Genomic DNA, 19,746 nt, shown 5'->3' with positions numbered 1-19,746 from the left:
GCTTCAGCCGTGTTGTCGCTGGACAGACAGTGCAAACTGCGCATGCGCGCCCGCTTCTGAGCGAGTGCCGTTCAGGTGCTGCTGCTTCTCCAGGAAATAAGCAGTATCACTGAGTTTTTCGGTAATCAGTTGCGGTAATCAATCACGGTTTTAACGATAATTGAAATTTGAAACGGTAGTACTAACCGTCGGGAATTTTACCGCGGTTTATCGTCATACCGGTAATCGTTACATCCCTAATATATACACGCATATAAATTCTTATTCCTGGGTTGGCTCCAGGATGACCTTATATATACAGTACAGTCTCTGCTTTTCTAAAACAGGTTTTACTGAGTGAACAGGCTGCATTACCGTTCCACAGCATCGGAGTCACTTCTGCGGTGATTTAGAGAGAACACAGTCACACCAAAACCTGGTTTCATTTGACTTTGATGCTAAACAACTTCCTCCTCCATTTCACCAGGCCGCGGCCACTGGCGCTGCTGCTGCTGCTGCTGCTGCTGCTTGGGCCCACAGTGGCTGCTGATAAGGCAGAAAACCAGCACTGTGAAGAATACGTTCAACTTTGCATGACTTCCTGCGTCTGATATAATCACAACTGCGATGCCAAGGGCCATGTGAGTAATTCCGTTGGTTTACTGTATACGTTACAGTTCCCCCATCCACGCTCCACGGCTCGCTCATGCCTCGACCTCTAGCCTGTAACGGCCTGTTTAATTTATTTTGCTCAGAGCTTCCCTAAATTAACGCTTAATGACTATGCATGAGCAGGAATGGAGCTGCGTGGAGGGCAGATACAGTAACAGGCTGCGGGATGTCCATAAACCCCCATCTGATGATGGATACGCTCTATAGGCAGTGAAGCTTAATATATGATCATGGCTCCGTGCAGGCTTGTGAATGTGTGGGATGTGCTGGGGCTCTGCCCCCGGCTACCTACAGCAGGACTCACACACACACATACACACACACACACACACACAGAGACAGTGTGTGTACCAACAGTGTGTGAGTGTCTATAGATGCGAAAACGGCACCATCAGTCACTCTGGAGTCTATATTCTCGGCTCGAGCGACATCAGAGGAGGGCGAGCATCGAGAACAGAACATCCATCCTCATCCTCCTCGCCAGCGCTAAAACCCCCGAAAGCCAAACACCGGAGCGATCGATCCATGCCGACTTCCAAAAAAAGGAGCCACGCTCTAACAATCCATATGAATATATGGATTTAAAACATCTGAAGCCTCCAGGGCTGTTCACCAGGAGTATATATTTACAGTGAGTTTATTACACCATTACAATATTCATTACTTGGATCTTACTGTATAGACCTGGCCAGTGTTTCTGGCCTTGGGCTAGAGGTACGGGATGATTTGTCTTCACCGGGTAGACGGTAGTGTTGGTGGCCTTGCTGATAGATTACAGTATCACACGTGACGCGAAAGCCTGGCCGATTTCCATTTCATAACTCTGTGAATTTACATCCACTGCGTCAAGTAAACGTTCATCATGGAGGTTTTCTTCAATGTCGGTGCTCATGAATCAAGTTCAAATGACAGTGGTTTTGTAGGGAATCTCCTCCCCGTCAACATCATCATCTCAAAAAAAGTATCCAACCTCTTCAGTTAGTTAGATTTCATTATTTTTGGTCACAAAAGAACACGTCATTTAGACATCTTTAACGAGTGTTTACTCAGCCTACAGAAAACTACACTATATTATCGGCTATATTATGATTTTGGTATTGGTCAATATTGGCTTCAAAACATATTATTGGAAAACAGCAGACAAGCCAATGTCACCCCATGAATACTACTACTACTACCTTCTTGACGTTTATGCTTGCAAACGTTCTCTAACTGTTATTTATTTTGGGGATTTTTGTATTTTGCACAAGGAAGAACATTTAAATCTCCATCTGCTGCGACACGAGCGTGTAAAATGTTATGTTAATTTCACGACAGAAGAGGCCGATATTGGCTTTAAAATGTATCATCGGATATCGCCCAGATCTCTAATATGAAGTCAAGTCAATAGTCTTGACTTCTATGCCCTTCGCCAACTACTATTTTTTATGTTCTTTAGTTTGCACAAAATATTGGTGTCGTTATAGGTTTTTGGCGGAAGCACGTCCGATATATCGGGACATCAGATGTTACAGTTTCCTGCTATTGAATTTATATCTGAGTTCTGTCACACTGACTGAACTGAATGTGGGGCTTTCATGACATAAGACATCCAACGGGTGGTTTATCATCGGGATGAGAATCGGTATCGGTCAGTATTGGTATCGGTACCGATATTGGTCAAAATAAGTGGATGTAGGCTGTAAACATGTAAATTTGCAAAACAGTTTGAGCTGAGTCGGTTTATTTCTTCTTTTTTTGGAAGAACAATATTTGTTACACAGTTGGAGAATGACTCAGCACAAATGTGTTGTTAACAGCTTTATACGATCACAAATGGGTCTAAAATGACTGTATCAGACTACTATGAGTATCGGTAGATACTCCAGTTATTGATATCGGTATCGGACACAAAAAGTGGTATCAGAACAATCCCTAGTTTATCAGTTGCATGCTGTCTACTTCCTGTTTGGAGCTCAATGCCTGGACACTTGAGCCATTTGAGACATTCTGGGGCAGTTAAACATTCAGTAAATGTGACTTCATCTGGCTCAGGTTGGGTTCAACCTGGGGCTGAAGGATTAAGGTGAACTATTTAGTCGCAATTGAAACGATGAAAAGCTTTATTCTGCTCAAATGTCTTTGAAATTTGTGGAGGGATTTTCCCCCCCAACTGCACTGGGCTCTTACTTACATGTAAATGCAGTATTTGCCAAAACAAGCTTTGGAAACGAACAGAGCTTCTATTGTCAGGTCACCTGAAAGGAGCTATTTGTCTGCGCCGCTGCTGACAAGTGCTTTAATGTATATACACACACACACACACAAGTACCTATAGAGGAAGCAGGGCCGCTGGTTATACGGTTACAACGACGAGACAATTATTACACCGAGCACCTGTGGGGGTATCAGAAACTTTATCTGACACACACACACACACGTGCAGTCTGCCCTCCATGAAAAGAAGCAGGACCAGGGAACCAGAGGTAATTAGTTCAAACGGTCGATACAGAAATAGGACTTATACACAGCCAAGTCAGCTCAGAGAAAGGGACAGAAACAGAGGATTTTATTTCAGGCTCTTGAGGTTGGCAAAGCAGAAGTACACACACACACACACACACACACAGTGGAAAAGAAAAAAAAATTATTTTGAGTGGGCAAAAAAAAAAACGACTGAGCTGAAACCTGAAGACAGCACAGGCAAAAGAGAGGGAGGGAGGGAGGGAAAAAAAATGAGAAGCAAGGAGATGAGTAACAACAAAGACAGGATGAAGGGGACACGAGGAGATGAGTAAGGAAGGACATGACAGCCATGTAGACGCGTTAGGAGAGAGGGAAGGAAGATTAAACTCCATGATATTTCATCTTTACCTCAATAGTCATCTTTGAATGGGGTAAAAATCCAATTTTATAGGAAACACTTTGATTAACAAACTGACAAATGATACTCCATAATCTGAATGTAGAGATTTGGGAGTTATGAGAGAAGAAGAAAGAGAGTGCTTCTTACCCCACCCACTAGAGGGCAGAGTCTTCTATAACTATGTTTACGAAAAGATTCACAAACGTACACGTAAAAACAGAAAATGAAATGATGACCCTGGTACCTGGTACTTTCTTAGTAGTACCTTCTCTGGTGAGATTCCAAGCAAGCGGAGCCGTCACCAATTGCAAAGTCAACAGAACGACGTAATAAACGCACAGCAATACAGCAATGCAAAACAGCCCAAACTGCGCAGAGCCAAACTTGCTCTACAACTGCGCAGGGTATACCCCGGGAAAATGTGGGGAAGGTTTAAAGGGTATCAAAATTTGGAAGCTTTCACGCAACTCCATTTTACACAAGATGCAAGTGCATTTCCACTTTATTTAGCCAATTTATGGTGCGTTCCATTTCTAGTCGGAATGTCAGGGGTCTCGAGCTCAGATTTCTTAACTCAAAAACAACCCGACCAACCCTCTACGAGGGATTTCATGACGCTACTTTTATTGTTTATCGCACTTATTTGTTTCACTTATTTGTGTGTGAGTGTATAAATGTAATAGGAGTTGCTGCATTTCAAAGGGAAGGTGGTGTCAACATGGGGTAGCGAGCCCCGCCGCTGATATGAAGCGACTGTCCTTTCATGACAGTGAGCTGAAGGGAGTGTGAACTGCACACCAACTGTCCGTATGGCTGCTCAGCTGCTCCTTTAAAATCTCATCTGCATATTTCAGAAACAACAACAACAAACCACCGCGACGACCAGGAGCAGGACACAGCAGCACAGGTGAGCTTTCTGCCACGAATCCTGAGCTTCAGCTGTGTACTCTCCATCTCCAGGAGATCCAGGGAGTCTCCGGTATAAAGGTGATATTGATTACCTGTGTTATTTTAGGGTTTCAAAAACACTATTGTTGCCAGTAAAGATTAAGAACTGAGCAGTGCATTTGACACGGATAAAGATATCATCTCCCGCAGGCTCTTCTTATCGACTGAGCGCACGCTCGGTGCTGTGGTCCATCTTCTTCTCTTCCAATAACATTTCCAGTATCTCAGGGCTTAGGGCGACCCGCTGGTGTCAATGCCATGTTTTTCTGCAAACTTAAACCCTGTACACCCATCTGAGCGACACCCACTGAGATCATTTTATCTCAGGTAACCCGAGGGCAGGGATTGCAGTGGCTCTGAAAGGTAAGATACGGCAGAACAAATGCAAACAAGTGCTATTTATGCAGAACTTTTGAAATGGAGATGTGGCATCTGGCTGACACCTAACGCACACGCTACAAGGTTGATCACCAGTTCCTTTTTCAGTGCAGTTTCTGTGGATGATGAGGGGAAACTAGCAAACTAGGCTCTCAAATAAGCGAATAAGGATGTACTTTTCTAGTTTTCGCCGACTGGTTTTACAATACAGGCAATCAAAATGAATGAGTGTGGGGTTCATTGTGGGAAAAATTAAGCACACATTGTCCTATTACTGTTTTCTGCTATTTTTAAATCAAATTTCCAAATCACTTCAAATCAAAGACACATTCATTCCAATAAACTCTTAAGCAGTTACTACGAAAATCCGGAAATGTGATGTTTTCCCCCCACAGGCTGCTCCGTAGAAAAGTAGTTGACTGTGTCAGATAACACGGCCGCTGCAGAATCCCGCGTCTGTCCAATCTCGCTTGATTTTGCCCGTGTTTGTCGGCCGCGGTTTTCATCATTACCACCCGCCTCATCGGCGCGAGCAGCGGGGAGGACAGAGCTACAGAGGGCCCTCTCCACAGAGCCTTTGATTTGTAGCAGACAAACACATTTTAGCTGATTGTGGAGCTGTGGCGGTCACTCACAACAAGCCGTTTATCCGGCGCCGAGTCGCCCCCGGCGGCCTGTCCTCGGCCCATCACAAACACAACGCTCACCCGCTGACACGCCGCAGAGCACAGCCCCGGATCACTTGAGGAAGAAGGACACATCTGCAGACTTTATGGTCAAATGATTTAAGAAGCAGCCAAGGACGCAAGACCAGGTCGGCAAAAGGTCATGAGATGTTGTGTTTGAGCTGAGATGAGTTGAGTATTTTGGCTGAAAAGACATAAGATCTATGAAAGAGTGGAGTATTAGTTGTAAGAACCTCAAGTTTACAACAACAAAGGTTATTGTGGTCCAGGAAAACCAAGTTCCTTGCAAAACAGCAAGTATATTATTGACAGTATTTATCTAAAAAAATGTCCATTGCCATTATGTCCAGCTTCTCAAGTCAAATATTTCACATTCTCACAGATTTGATGCTTACTTTGTAACAACCATCCATGAATTTATGAGTATATCTTTGTCATTTTGGCACTGTTAGCCAAACAAAACAAGCTAAATTTGTACACAACCTTGGCTGGGTGTTATAGACATACAACCCATCAATGAAAGAATATATATGCGTTAAAGCTTTAAAAGCAATAATATAATACAATAAAAGTGATTAAAACAGCAATAAAAAGAGCCACATAAAAACAAAACACTTGTCTAAATTGCTCATATATTGACTGAAGGTGCAGGTTTTCCCTTTTTTACCCCATCACCTTTATCACTGTGTGCACCAGGCTTGCGAGGATATTTGTATTTAGTATTTGTATTTAAAGACATAATTTCTACATTAAAACGTGTTTTTTTTTCTCCCTAATCCTAATCTGGACAGAGCAAGGCCTCCAGCAAGTAAATCCCACTAAGGAACAAAACATTTTAATAAATAAAATCAGCAAAGTAATCATTAGCCATTACTGCTCCCAATGTTTTTACTCGTGCTGCTGTTGCTCACAGTTAAAACTCCTTTAACTCGTCTGCACAACTGCAAAAAAAGTACCTTTTTACTACAACTACACCAGGAAAAACAAGCACTATGACTAATGCACTTCATAAGGGATTCATTAAAGATGTTGCAAGACAGTACTGAAGCCAAAAAGCATTAAATGCGGGGGGAAAAAAACGGGGCCAAACGTTTGCTAAGATAACATTGTGTGCTGTTCTGTTTGTGGGGGAACTAATAGCATTTTTCTCTTCGAGTCAAACATGTTGAAACTCATCAATAAAAACAAGGAGCGGCAGCATATTTTGCAGGTAATCTAATCGCAGAAGCATCAACCAAATTGTTCTTTTCATATGCCCGCAGCCTCATATCTCCAATCACATCAGAACACATCAGAACACATCAGCAGGTGTCATGCCCGCCTGCTCATATTACGACTCACAGGGTCCAAATCAATGGCTGTGAGCAGGTTAAAATGAATCCGAGCGACTGGAAAGTCACCTGTGCCGACTTCTCTCGCGACTGACAATGGAGTTGAGTCAGTTGACGCATAAAACAACATTGTTGGATCAATATTTATCTCAATTATACGTGGAGCTGTAGGATTCATCAGCAAGGCTACGACCTACTTTTGTAGCCTTGAGTTTTTCTTCTTCCTCTAATGACATCTCTGAAGAACAGACTAAGTATTGAATGTTTAAGTATGATGAATATCTGCTGCCGCAAGAAGCCACGGGCGAACAGTAATCACCTCAACACCTCACAGCGGCAGGGGGCCACTGCCAAGATGTTGTAGCTTATTTGAGGATTGTGTTTAATTTTGTTAAGTGTTCCATCACCAGTCCGGTACATTCCAGCTGTGTGTCATGGTAAAGTATTCGGTCACACCTTCACCAAAGGAGGACATCCAGCAGCTTTTTCCCCTGCTCGGTTTGTGGCCGTTTGTCTCAACAAGACGTCAAGCTTGGGACATTTACACCGGGTAAAGCCGGTCTAGCTTGTGGACTGCAGTGCACCATTTTACTATGTAAAAGGCAAAAAATGGGTACCATACAGTACCAAAAGAAATGGCTTCGGATCGGATTGGAACCAGTCCCCTGCCCAACCTTAATCATCACTTTAAACATAAAAATTAGCATGTAATTAAGTACGATTTACACGTACGACATGAGTTAAGACAAGTTAAGAGGCCATCTTCTTCTTTTATGAGGCCACAATTAATCAGCTTGAGAGGGGTTTTTTTTTATTAATTACTTCTTACGGTGAATAATCTGCAGTTCCTTTGCCCCATATAACAAATGGATAATAAAAACGGAATTATTTTGGTCTGTGGACCAAACAAGATATTTGAGAACATCATCGTTTGGAGGGTGTGGTGGCGGTGGGCATTGATCAACATTTTTCAATCGTTAGACGCAGCCCATAAAACCTCAAGGTTCATTAAGTAGTCGGTTGGCAAAAGCTTCCGACAACGCTGTGGTGAGTTGGCGCCGACATCGAGTTGGATCAGCTCGCAGACGGACAATCTTGCTTTTTCCTTTGCCGTGCCAAACTGTAACCTCGCGATGTGAACAGCTGCCACGCGGGAACGCTGACAGGATGAGTGACAGCCAAGCCAGTGCTAACCACGACACTAACCATCCGCTACATGGTGGTGGTCAAGATTCTGAAAGGATCTGGACTGTTTTAGTGCCACTCAATTCTCCAAATCAGCAGGTGATTCTGCTAAATTGATGTCCTATTATTAAACGACATTTTAATGCAAGGAACCTCTGTCTCTCTCTTCCATAGTCCCAACAAGACGGTTGACAGGCTTCAAACTTGGCACTTGACTTACTAAAGGCATCAGTGTGTCCACTGCCTACTTTGACATAGTTTGGAAAAGAAATGCAAGAGATAACGGACTGAAATGTGACAGATAAATCGCTCAAACAGCCACACACGCGGCGTCTGTTAATCACAAACACACAAAAAACGGGTGCTGCACTAGTTACAATGAAAGAAACAATGACCTGATTCAAAATGTTAAAGACACCGTCAACGTGACAACATTCATCGTCCATTCAGCAGCATTTAAATGACCCTAAACATTTGGTCATTATTAAGCTCACTGTGAGTGCTTGATAAACACACTTAACAAAACACTGTTCTCCTCACTCACTCCCTCCCCTCACTTACTTACTTACGGCTGTCACTGTTAACAAAAATCATACACTTTGGGAGTTGAATTTGACAAACATAAACAAAAGAGCTTGGGGGAATTTGGCGAAGATGTCTCCGTAGTAAACAATGAAACTTTCGGAATTGAGGTCAGACATAAAAAGCATCTGGGTCCTCCTTAAATCCCACAGTAAGAACTCGGAGGTAGGTCGTATTTTCTCATGTGAATGCGTCCCAAACGGCTACATAGTCTACACAGTGGTTTTCAGTCACATCTGTCACTGTGATATTTCATTTTGTGAATATTGACTCAATATCAGGATCATCCCGAGGAGGAAGTCATATATCCTCCTCACCTCCCGCTCATGAGCTCCACGCCACAATAACCCACAGATATCTGATCGTCAAATGATTTCCAATGAAAGGCCAATATCGTTCCATCTGAATGTCCACACGCAGGCCACGTGTGCTTAATCGAGTCACCAGCTCCTTATCTTCCCACTCGCCCAAACACACTCAAATAATAATCATTGTTCTGATTAAAAATAACTACAATGGTGATTATTTTAATTCCAAAAAAGGGGGGGTGTATCATAGCAGCTCGGATAAAGCAGCAGGCTGCACACACAGCATCACCAAGCATGGGAAAACCTCTTCAGAGACTTTACACTTGTTCCCTGCAAACACACAGTGCAGTCAAATAAACACATTAATACCAGACATGCTGCCTGTCGGTGTTTATCACCCCGATACAGGCTGCACACCAGCGTGGAGTGAGAGGACAACGGGGGAGGACAACACTGAAACATAACAACGGACATAGCGGCCATTCAGAAATGCTTCTTCCATTGTTTCCACCAAGTAAGAAGCTTGAAGTTTCAGTTTTCCTTAATTAACTAAATATCTTACGTACCCATTATTATTATTATTATTATCATCAGTACTATTATTATTATTATTATTATTATTATTATTATTATTATTAAGATTTCAATATTTTTCAGTGATTCCATTTAGGTTTTTGATACAAAAGGCACCATTTCTATGTAAATACATATCAGGGATGACTTGTACTCCAATTAGTGAGATCTATTTTGACACGTTTCTATAAGTCAGGTTGACAAATTAAGCATGAAATTGCAGTTTCCATTACAATAGCCCACCTCACTGTGACAAACTGTGTGAAAGGCTAAAAAGGCAAAGTGGGCATTATTTAATTTAATGGTAACTGGTGGGTGCTGGGCTGTGTTTCAGCTCCAGCACTGTCCCGGCACAGGAAACTTGCAGGACAGGTAGATCAGCCCAGCGGGGGGCGGTGGATCCTGCGTCCAATCCTCCTTTCCTTTGCCCCCAGGCGCTGACTGCTGTTAAATTATGCGTAACGAAAGAAAAAAAACGCCACGCCGAACTGCGTTTAAAAAAACAGCCAAATCAGTGTCAACACCACCGGTAACTGAACACCGACCTCACAACATGACTTAAAACATGTGGCCGAATACTACACGTTGTTCTGCCAAATTCGGCTGGGAAAAGATCCACTCTGCTCGGCTGAGAAATCGCCAAATCACAAGTTGGGTTCGTGCTGTGGTCGTGTTGCCACATCTGTCAGCTATGTAACGCAATGACATCGGCACGATTCCAAGTCAGTTTGTAAAGTTCAAATTTGACCCTTTTTCGTTCTCGTTCTCGGATTACATGTGAGCCGAATTGTACGCGGGGTATTTGTGGTTCATTTTCACATTTGGGACATTTTCAATCGTAATGAACAACGTGTCCAGAACAAATAAAAAGTAAAAAAAAGACAGAATTATAGCGGGGTTTTGTGTTGGACGCGTGAGCTCCACAGATGCCTACCTCTTTGACTTTGCTCCGTCTCTCCTTAGCTTCTGGGTCCACGGGTTCGTGTCCAGTCGCCCCGGGCGGGCGGTGATACTCAACGAAAGGTAAATGATTGACGTCTTTCACACCTTGACCCATAGCCCCGTTTGAAAGTTTCGCCTTCTCGTTGATAATGTCCTGTTTAATCTCATCGGGCCGCTTCTGTAGAGTATCCTTGGCCTCGAGCAGCGCCTTTTCGTGGTCCTTCTTGATTTTGGCCAGGACCCTGTCGTCGTTCGCAGCCGAACCCGAGTCGCTGCTGTCCGCACCGGTGTTGGTCTCCACCGCGGAGGAATGAAAGAAAACTCCGCTGAGCAGCTTGGACGAGTCCGGCAGGAAGAAAATGGCTCCGAAACACAGAGTTATAAAAGCGCTAAAGACTAATAATAAAATGAATTTCTCTGTCAACCTGAACGAGGTCGGACTGACAGACTTCCTATTCGGAGTCGCGGTAAAAGGCAGAAGAGTTGCGACTGGCATTTTCCCCCTCTTCCTTCAACAACTAAAACAACTAAACAAAAAAAAAAGAATCACACACAGGCGGTCGAAGTTAACTCACGACAGGCTGTTTTCGGCGTATTCCGTTCAGAAATCCATTTCCGGAACGTGTAAAACGGTGTCAAATGCCGAAGAAGAAGAGCAACGAAACCTCCGTTAAAAAGTTGGGGAGCACACGGCTGTCCATACCGGAGACTCTCCGCAGACAGAGCGGAGCGGAGCAAGCACACCGAGCCCCACTGCTCACACAGGAAGCAGCGCCAGAGAGGCGGGGCCGACACGGCGTCATCACGCTCACCGCTTGCACCTCTGTGATTGGTGGGATCCCCAGGAGGGGGCGTGCCAGTAGTATAAAATTTGTGACAGCGCTGACGAGCACTTAGAGCTTGAATTTGCTTAGAGTAGTTGGTTCCACTGTCAGAAGGTACTTTCACTTAGAACAGCAGGCGGAAGAGTTCACTAGAGATATAGGAAACACGAGTACGAATGAGAATTCATGTTTTAAAAACACTTTTACAAACCCCAAAACAAATGAACAAAAAAAACATGTGTGATGTACGTTTTCGAAAAAACAAATTTACAAGACGCGAAACTTACAATAACCTGAAAAAAAAGAGACAAACCAGCGACCAGCTGACCGGAACCAGCACCACTTCCTTTCAACCTGGCTTTCAAAATAAGAGCCACTGACTTTGTCTTTTTACCAACTTATTATGTTATCAAACTTTTGCCATTACGTTCACTATATTAGTTAATTTTTATAAAAAAAATTAAAAGTTTTAATGTCATCCCACAAGCCCCGTGTCATGGTAGCTTGTATGTTAAATACTTACTGTCAGAAACAAACAAAACAAAAACTTCCGGGTCAACTGTCGAAATTTCCTGAAAAATGTAGAATGTTTATTTTTGTCCACAATGAACACATTTTTTTCAGTTCTGCTCACTTCAACAATGTTTTGACACCAATGAATAAAACAACATGTGGCACTTGCACAAATATCTCTTACGTTGAACATAAAAAAAACATCGTCTTTACCGTCTGCCCACTTTCCCAAGGTCAAAGGTTCAAGTGAGATAAAGAGTTGACGTCCTGTCGACAGAACAGAAGTTTGGATCACATTTCAAAGCAGGCACACAGACGGGGGAGAAACTTTCAGTCTGTGAGTTTGGCAAAGTCGAGAACGACCACTGTTTTGATGACGCTTCATCCTCCCGCAGCGGGTATTAGAAGAATAAAGTGAAATATTTTCATGGATTATATCAGAAATCCCTTTGACAAACAAGTTAATACAAATCCACAGACGCTGAAGAGACTGTGTCGGGATTGAAATTCCACAAAACTCTTGAGTAAATAAGCTGCACACTTTTCAGGTAATCCTGCGCACCAGGGAGTCCAGGGAGAGGTTAATCCAATCCTCACAGCCCACGGATTAAATGCCACGTCTGTGGAATATCACGATAGTGGACCGTTCAAAGGGGAGGAATGCATCCACACGGTCAAACCTGGAGAACATTTAGAGCTAAAGATAGCATCCACACAGCCAGTGTAAATGTGTCTCTTGGCTGTGTTTTCATCTCATGTCCAGGTGCTTAACATCTGGAAGACGAGGCGGGTTTTTATAGAGGAAGGCAGGTGCAACACATGACCACGTTGATCCCATCATTATCATCATCATCATCATCATCAAAATGTATAATCCCTGCTCTGGGAAATTTGATTGCAGCCAGGTGAAGGACACATGTGGAATACTAGGATTTTGTGGAACATTTATAGTAATAAATGTTAAATGTAAAAATTGTGGAATTAAGTGTAGTAAACAGCTATATGGGAACTAGGGCTGCAAGGATTAATCAACTATTAATCAATTACTGAATTAAACGTCAACTATTTTGGTGCAACTTCTCTGATTATCCAGCTGCTTAAATGTGAATATTGTCTGGTTCCTTTGCTCCAAATAAAAGTGACAACCCCCCAAAACTGACTCTGAAAGTTCCAATCTGGAGCAAACTGTGTCATTGTTTTTAAGGCTCACTGTTTCTGCCCATCCAGACTAAAGTCTTATACACATGGGAACAGGTTTAGGAGAATCTGCAAAAGTTTTGTATTATATTAGCAATTATCCACATGGAAATAACATTTCCCCTTAATGCTGTATTTTGGGGGGGGGGGGGGATTTTGCATTTTCATATGCACAATCAAACCAAATGTGGGAGAAATGTCATGATGATGCCCCAACCTGGCATTTATATACTTCAGCGTTTAGAATTGTTTTGGGGGGTTTTGAAGACATTTCTTGAAACTATGACGACCAAAACAGAAAAACATCACATCATAAAGGGGAAGTTCTGTTTCTGTGCGTAGCCCTGGAAGTTTCAAACTTCTGTATTTAAGGGGGGAAGGTTTATGCTTTGTTAAATAAAAGTGAAGTAAAGGCACGATATGTCTCGCCATTTGCTGTTTGTTTTTCTGTGACATAAAGGTCAACAGGAAACTGATTCAATACACACTAGCGCTACCTACGGTGGCGGAGTTAGACGTACACGGCCAATAAATCGATTAAGAACGATTACGGATTGCAGCCGTAGCTCGATTAAACACGTTTTCGCCAGCTTGTGCACGTAAGCATACTGACTGCCCAGTCAGTTGAGTTAGTGTGGAGTTATTTTAATGAACCATCTCATCATATGGAACCAGCCTCTACGCTGCTGCTGCTGCTGCTGCTGCTGCTGTCGTGAATTGGCTGACAAAAGCTACAAAGGAACTACTTATGCAGAGGTGTAACGAGTGACCCTCGGCACAATGCACAGCTGACGACCGTTTCAAAATCTCATCTCTTACTTTGTGTACGGTGCTTGTTATTATTCATGGCTTTAATAAATCAGGGGAAGAAAAAAACAAAACATCACCCTCACGCATGCATGACAGCACATATACACTGTATGATGAGATCCGTGATCTGTGTCAGTCTGTGAGCATGTGCCGGTGATTACCAGATGCTTTAAAGATCGTGCAATTTTAACTTAAACAGCGGCTGGAGTCGGCTAATGCTGGAGTTTATCAGAGCAAGGAGGAACGAGGGGGGGGGGGGAATCAATCTTCGATTTGTTCTCTGTCATTAAAGATACTGATGAGTGTGCCCTGCTCCCGTTTTCAATCTGAATAATTCATCTGCTGTGAGTCATTTGAATGTGCAAACTCGGAGTATTTACATTTCTATAGAGCACATGCCGCTGTCCAGTGCTGCTGCTGAACAAAGATCTTCCACACGAGTCAATAAACATGTAGAAAGAAAAACAGTCGCTTATATAAATGACTTTGCGCTGATACTACACCCCGAACGTTCACCTGCTGGACGAGCGGCACAGAGCTGGAAAGTCTAATCTGTGGTTGACAGATGTTTGCTGCCATATTGAAATTCACATTCTGTGAAGACAACTTGTCTGAGCCGTGACGCGCCGCCGCTGTGATTACTTTCTCACGCCACGATTCAAGCAGAAAATTTAATCTCAGCTGAAATGTATGGCACCTCAATATTGAACTCAAAGTCTCTTGTGGCAGCGGTTTTGACAACAGCTGATGTCCCGTCCCGCGTTATTCCATCAGTGCTTGCCGTGTTTTTGGGCCCTTTCAACGTGAGGAGCTGTTGATTATGTACTGTATATGCATCAAAGGAAACTCCATTTCCCCCCAGTGGTGACGTGACTCCTGAGGAGGAACAAATAATCCTTTGTTGTGCAGTTTGGTTTAACTTCTAGTGAAGTAGTGGAAGGTAAACTATCTTAAAGGGCCCATGCGGAGAGAATTCCCTTCATATGCTGCCACACCACCCATCCATCATCATCATATTCCTCTTTATTTTTATTTGATCTTTCTATTTCCAGCTCAGCTCTTACAGTGAGGCTGAAATACACTGTGTACGAAAGCAAAGTGTGACACTCGTATCCTTAAGCGCCAAAAATGTCCCATTGAATCTGCAAGTTTTGATCTCACTTCCATTAAAGCATTTTATTATATGTGGGTGTCAATCTGGGCATCATTTTTACTACCAGATGGTCGTTTTTGGGCCATATTCGACATATGAACAAAGAACATGCCATTTCCATTAGGTGGCACTGTCACAATTAGCCCCCTTCCTCTCATCCACATATCCAAGGATGGAAAAATTCAACACACAAAATATTCTCTGCATGTATTATATTAAAAAAATGTAAACCAAGTTCAGGATTCCAAGATATGGCTGCTTCCATAGTAACATGCTGTAAATCATGTGTGAAATAGGGCTATTTTTCCACAAACTTTGATTCAAATGGACTTTGGCTATCACTTTCGTATTAATTACAAACTTCTTCTTTTCTAGAGTCATTCATAACTTCAGTTTCCTTCTGATCACTTACATATCACCACACACACCCATAGTTTTAACTATCTTGACCTCTTGAAAGGGACCTATAAATAATAATAAATCTATTATTATTGTTATTCTTCATCATATTGTAACTTGCATGCTGGCTTCAAACACTCCACTAATTCAAATGGATCTCAACAAAAATCTAACGTCCCCAGCCCGACTCAGAAAAAAGTTAAAAATTCCTTGTATACATAATGCATCGTACTTAGTGATTTCATATTCACAAGCTGCTTTTTGGATGTCGCTGCTCGAAGGAGATAAACACGCGGGGCGTTCAAATGCTGCAGCAACGTGTCACTCTTATTAAACAGCGTCCAGTCTATTGTGGCAAAACTGTTGTTGTAAATTCTCTCCTGCCATTGATTGTCGAATGTTGACGCAGGACGGCAGCTCAGCGGAGAAGCCCCTCGCTCTTTGATTGTCAGGAACTGAAGAGTTTTGAAGAAAATCGGATGTTTTTCCCCCGTCACGTTGGCATCAAAGACAAATTAATCCAAATCAGTCAAATTCTACAAACTGCAGAGGTGGAATAGAAACGTGGTGTATGCATGTGATTTTATGACATTGTTGGCAAGTAAATAGTCAGATGTCTCATAATGTACATTGCAAATCGCTGATTTCTTCTGATATGGAAGGAATCTTCAATTCTGACCACTAGAGGGCGGAGAAATCTGTTTTCCATCATCATTATCATCAGTTTAAACTTGATTTTCTTTGTGTCTCAGTTTGTGGAAATTACAAGACTAACAGTAGAGGTGATGGAAAGAAAGGAAAATCATTTCACTGTAAGTCTAAATAATTCAGTTGGTGCTGCCCCCTGGTGGCTTGTTGCACTACAAGTTGCTCAAACTAAATTGTCGCAGTGCACAAATACAAACATACATTTAAGTCCCCTTGTTTGTCTGAGTGCAGTAGCTGGTATTTGACCAGAGGGGGCGGTAGAGGTGCCAATTCTTATCACAGCACGTATAATTTTCAATATTTTACAATATTTGCACCCGGATCAACAAATGAACATTAACTAGATACACATATTCACTACTTTAAGGGTTTAGTTACACTTTAACAGTTACTAATGAAGCAAGTTTCCCATGAGTTTGAGCTTTTCACTCGGCTAATATTACTAATATTGCCAGCTGAATATGACCAGGGAAGCTGCTGTCTGCCAATTTGCTGATGCAAAATAGGCCATGCATTCATCTCCCAGCTGTTTGATGCTTCTCCTTCTCCCTCTCTTTCCCCTCACTCTGTTTTCTCTGTGTCTTGTCATAGTCCAAATATAACCTTGCCCCAATCTGATTTAACCACCGTGGTCTCATCCCTGGAGCCAAACGGACTCATTTGTGCGGAGGGAGAGAAAGAGAAAGAGGAGAAGAGAGAGTGAGAAACAGGCGGATGAGAGGGAGAACAGGAAGTCCAGCAGAGAGGAAAATAAGGGGTTTAGACGGTGAGCGCAGGGCTACGAGGAGTGCGAGTGAATAGAAAGTGTTGATGAAGAGAGGAGGGGTAGGAAAGATGAGATGAGCTCAGCGAACAAGGTCACTAATTGGGTTGAGACTTGTAGCGCTGGTGCAATCCCTTCCCCTCGTTCCTTGACAGAAATCAAATTATTTTCAATTTCTTTAGTAAGAGCTGGAGAAATATGTTAATTTACACGGTGTATAGATTGGTGCTGAACAAGGAAGGGGAACAAAATAACAAGTGGCCGCCAACACAATAATATACTTTATGTACAAACGCTGGCTAGATTGGACGAATGATGATGATGTCGCGTATCCTCCCTGCTGTGATTGATGGAGCAAACCAATCCTGTACAACTGACATTAACCTTTATATATATATATATATATATATATACATATATATATATATATATATATATATACACTGTACTGTGATTTAATTAACTGAAACCACCCACTCATTTTTAATAATATGCATGTGTTATACATACATATATATAGTTCGGAAAATCACATTTTCTGTTACAAGAAGAAGCAAAGTCTGGTCATTGCAACTGTCAAACATCTTTTTAAAAAGTAAACATAGAAGACATTATAATCCATTTTGTGTGATTGAATAAACGGCTATAAAGTATATCCAGAATGAAAATGAACCAATGACACTGGATTTTTTTGGTTGTAGATGTTGGACATTTAGAAAAAATTCAATAGGGTGGAATAAGTGTTTCTTATCATAATTAATAAATGAATGAATATCTGCGTTTTTAGACTCTCTACATTTAGATTCGCCATGCGTTTTACAGCTGCTGATGCAAACATCTATAGCAAATACAAACATCATTAAATATAACATAATTATAATATCATATCATCTTTAAAGACAAACAACAGACAAGTATGAATGAATATAAATTGTCAAATAAAATAAAAATAACTAGTAAAAGTGTAAAAGTACTGTGATTTATGTGGATTAATGTGGATTTCATTGAGACCTGGTCAGAGGAAAAAGTACAGACCATGGACCATGGAACCGTTGACCTTCTTGTTGTGAGTCAACAATGCTATCCACGGTGACCCCGTGTGACACGGATGAACCTATTTCCATTCCCTTTTTTTCGTTTGCGGCTCCAATAAAGGATTAAGGATCCAATTCCAATACAGATTAGAAATAAATGTATGTCGTTGATGTGAGTTGTGAGTGAGACTGTGACATTCTGGAAAAACAAAAGATTCTAAAAAACTCTGATAATCTGACAGCGACTGCAAACAGGTGATAAGTCGCTATACCCGACACATTATCCACAATCCTCCACGATCGTCCGCAGCGACGTGAGGAACTGCTAATATATATAATCAGGTCTTATTGTGGCTTTAAGGAGAATAAATACATCCAGTCTGTGCAGCATGTCAACAGAAATATCTGTGTCTATTAAACCCACCTCCCATGTTTTATCCCACTCTTTGTTGTTGTCAGAGGAGGATGAGGAAGAGGAGGAGGAAGGATCGGACCAGTTCCATTAATCCAGGCTAAGCCTCAGCGAGATCTCGCCTCAAATCACAGACGGAGCACATATCATCCTCACTTTATGCCCGATCCTCCTGAGCTTTTCTCTTTTTTTTTTTACAGCAGATACAGTCTCTGCATTTTTTTTTCTTCCACGCTCTGAATTCTGCTCGTTTCATATCTGATTGACATTTTTTTGCCGCCACAGAGCAGACGCCGTGTTACCTGCGCTAATACGTGGCCCTGACATATGGATTTATCTGGTGTGAAACCCTTGTTAAAGTCTTAAAGTGAAACAGCAGGCGTCACCTTACAAACTTTCACTGCTGTGGTTCTGCACTTTGTTTCTGGAACACTTTGTTATAACACTTATTAATTAAATCCCGTTTCAGATAAAAAAAAATCAATAAACAATCATGTATTATAAAACAATAAAATTAATAAGGGTGAGCATCTCTGCCTCAGGAAATGATGTATCTAGACTCAGGCTACGATATGATACATTAAGATACAATAACGATACAATGCAATCCAATCTGGTACGATACGATATGATGCAATAGGATACGATACAATAAAATACAATACAATAGGATACGATACATAACAATTCAATATGATACAATACGGTGCGAAACAATGGAACAGTAAATAAAAACATAACAAAAATGGGGGCAAAATGTATGAACAAACACGTCACACTGTTTTTATATAACATAGATATAAAATGAAGTGTCACGCCCATAAAATCCCAAATAAAACAGCATTTCCGAGACATTTATTTTTAAATGTATCATTTCTTAGGAAAGACGACATCAGACGTTACGCGAAAACATGGAAACATGGATCAGTTTGTAGCACGTCTAGATGACACAGTCGTCCATGTGTATTTTTACCTTTAACGTCGTAACCGTTCATTTTCTACACTGTTAATGATAAAACGCTAACATTATGACATGTTTTCATTTGATTACGAGAGAGGATGAAAAGTCAAGTGCTGGAAGTGCATGTTTGGAGCAGGTGTCTCTCTCTCTGGGGGAGGACGAGTGAACCCTGCAGCTCTCCAAAGCCATTGAGTGTGAATAGCAGGTTGGAGCACAAAAGGTCCTCGACAATCTAACAGGAGTGTTGTGGAACACGGAGTTCTGTCTGGGCTTTAGGGACGTCTCCTCTCCGCTTTCCTGTCATTGGTAAACATGCTCGAAATCCAGAGTCTTGTCCCGAGGCCGGCGGTGCGGCGGCGGAGTCATTTTGCATTTGCAGGTCCCTGACAGTGAGCGAACACACATTCAGAGTGAGGGAAAAAGGCTACGGTGAGAATTTGCTTTCACTTAACGGGCAGATTTATCCGCGTCTGGGGTGATGTGAATCAAATATACATTCCATCTGAGCCCAGTCTCGTAACATTCGGTGAAAATAACGAGATG

At 42.0% G+C, this 19,746-nt stretch overlaps 1 protein-coding gene across 1 annotated transcript in view; it reads right to left on the bottom strand.

Annotated features, from left to right (window-relative positions):
* The window catches only part of man1a1 (mannosidase, alpha, class 1A, member 1), a 136,534-nt gene extending 125,335 nt beyond the window's left edge, over nt 1-11,199 (bottom strand). Inside the window, exon 1 of the mRNA XM_058613170.1 lies at nt 10,422-11,199. Coding sequence (XP_058469153.1) covers nt 10,422-10,925 — 504 coding nt within the window. The 5' untranslated portion in view covers nt 10,926-11,199. The remainder of the gene's footprint in view (nt 1-10,421) is intronic.
* Between the last annotated feature and the right edge of the window lie 8,547 nt (nt 11,200-19,746).

This window comes from Solea solea, chromosome 17 (genome assembly GCF_958295425.1).
Source record: "Solea solea chromosome 17, fSolSol10.1, whole genome shotgun sequence".
In the NCBI taxonomy this organism is placed as follows: domain Eukaryota; kingdom Metazoa; phylum Chordata; class Actinopteri; order Pleuronectiformes; family Soleidae; genus Solea; species Solea solea.
Note: the sequence above shows the minus strand (reverse complement) of the source record. Positions and strands in the feature narration are given on the sequence as shown.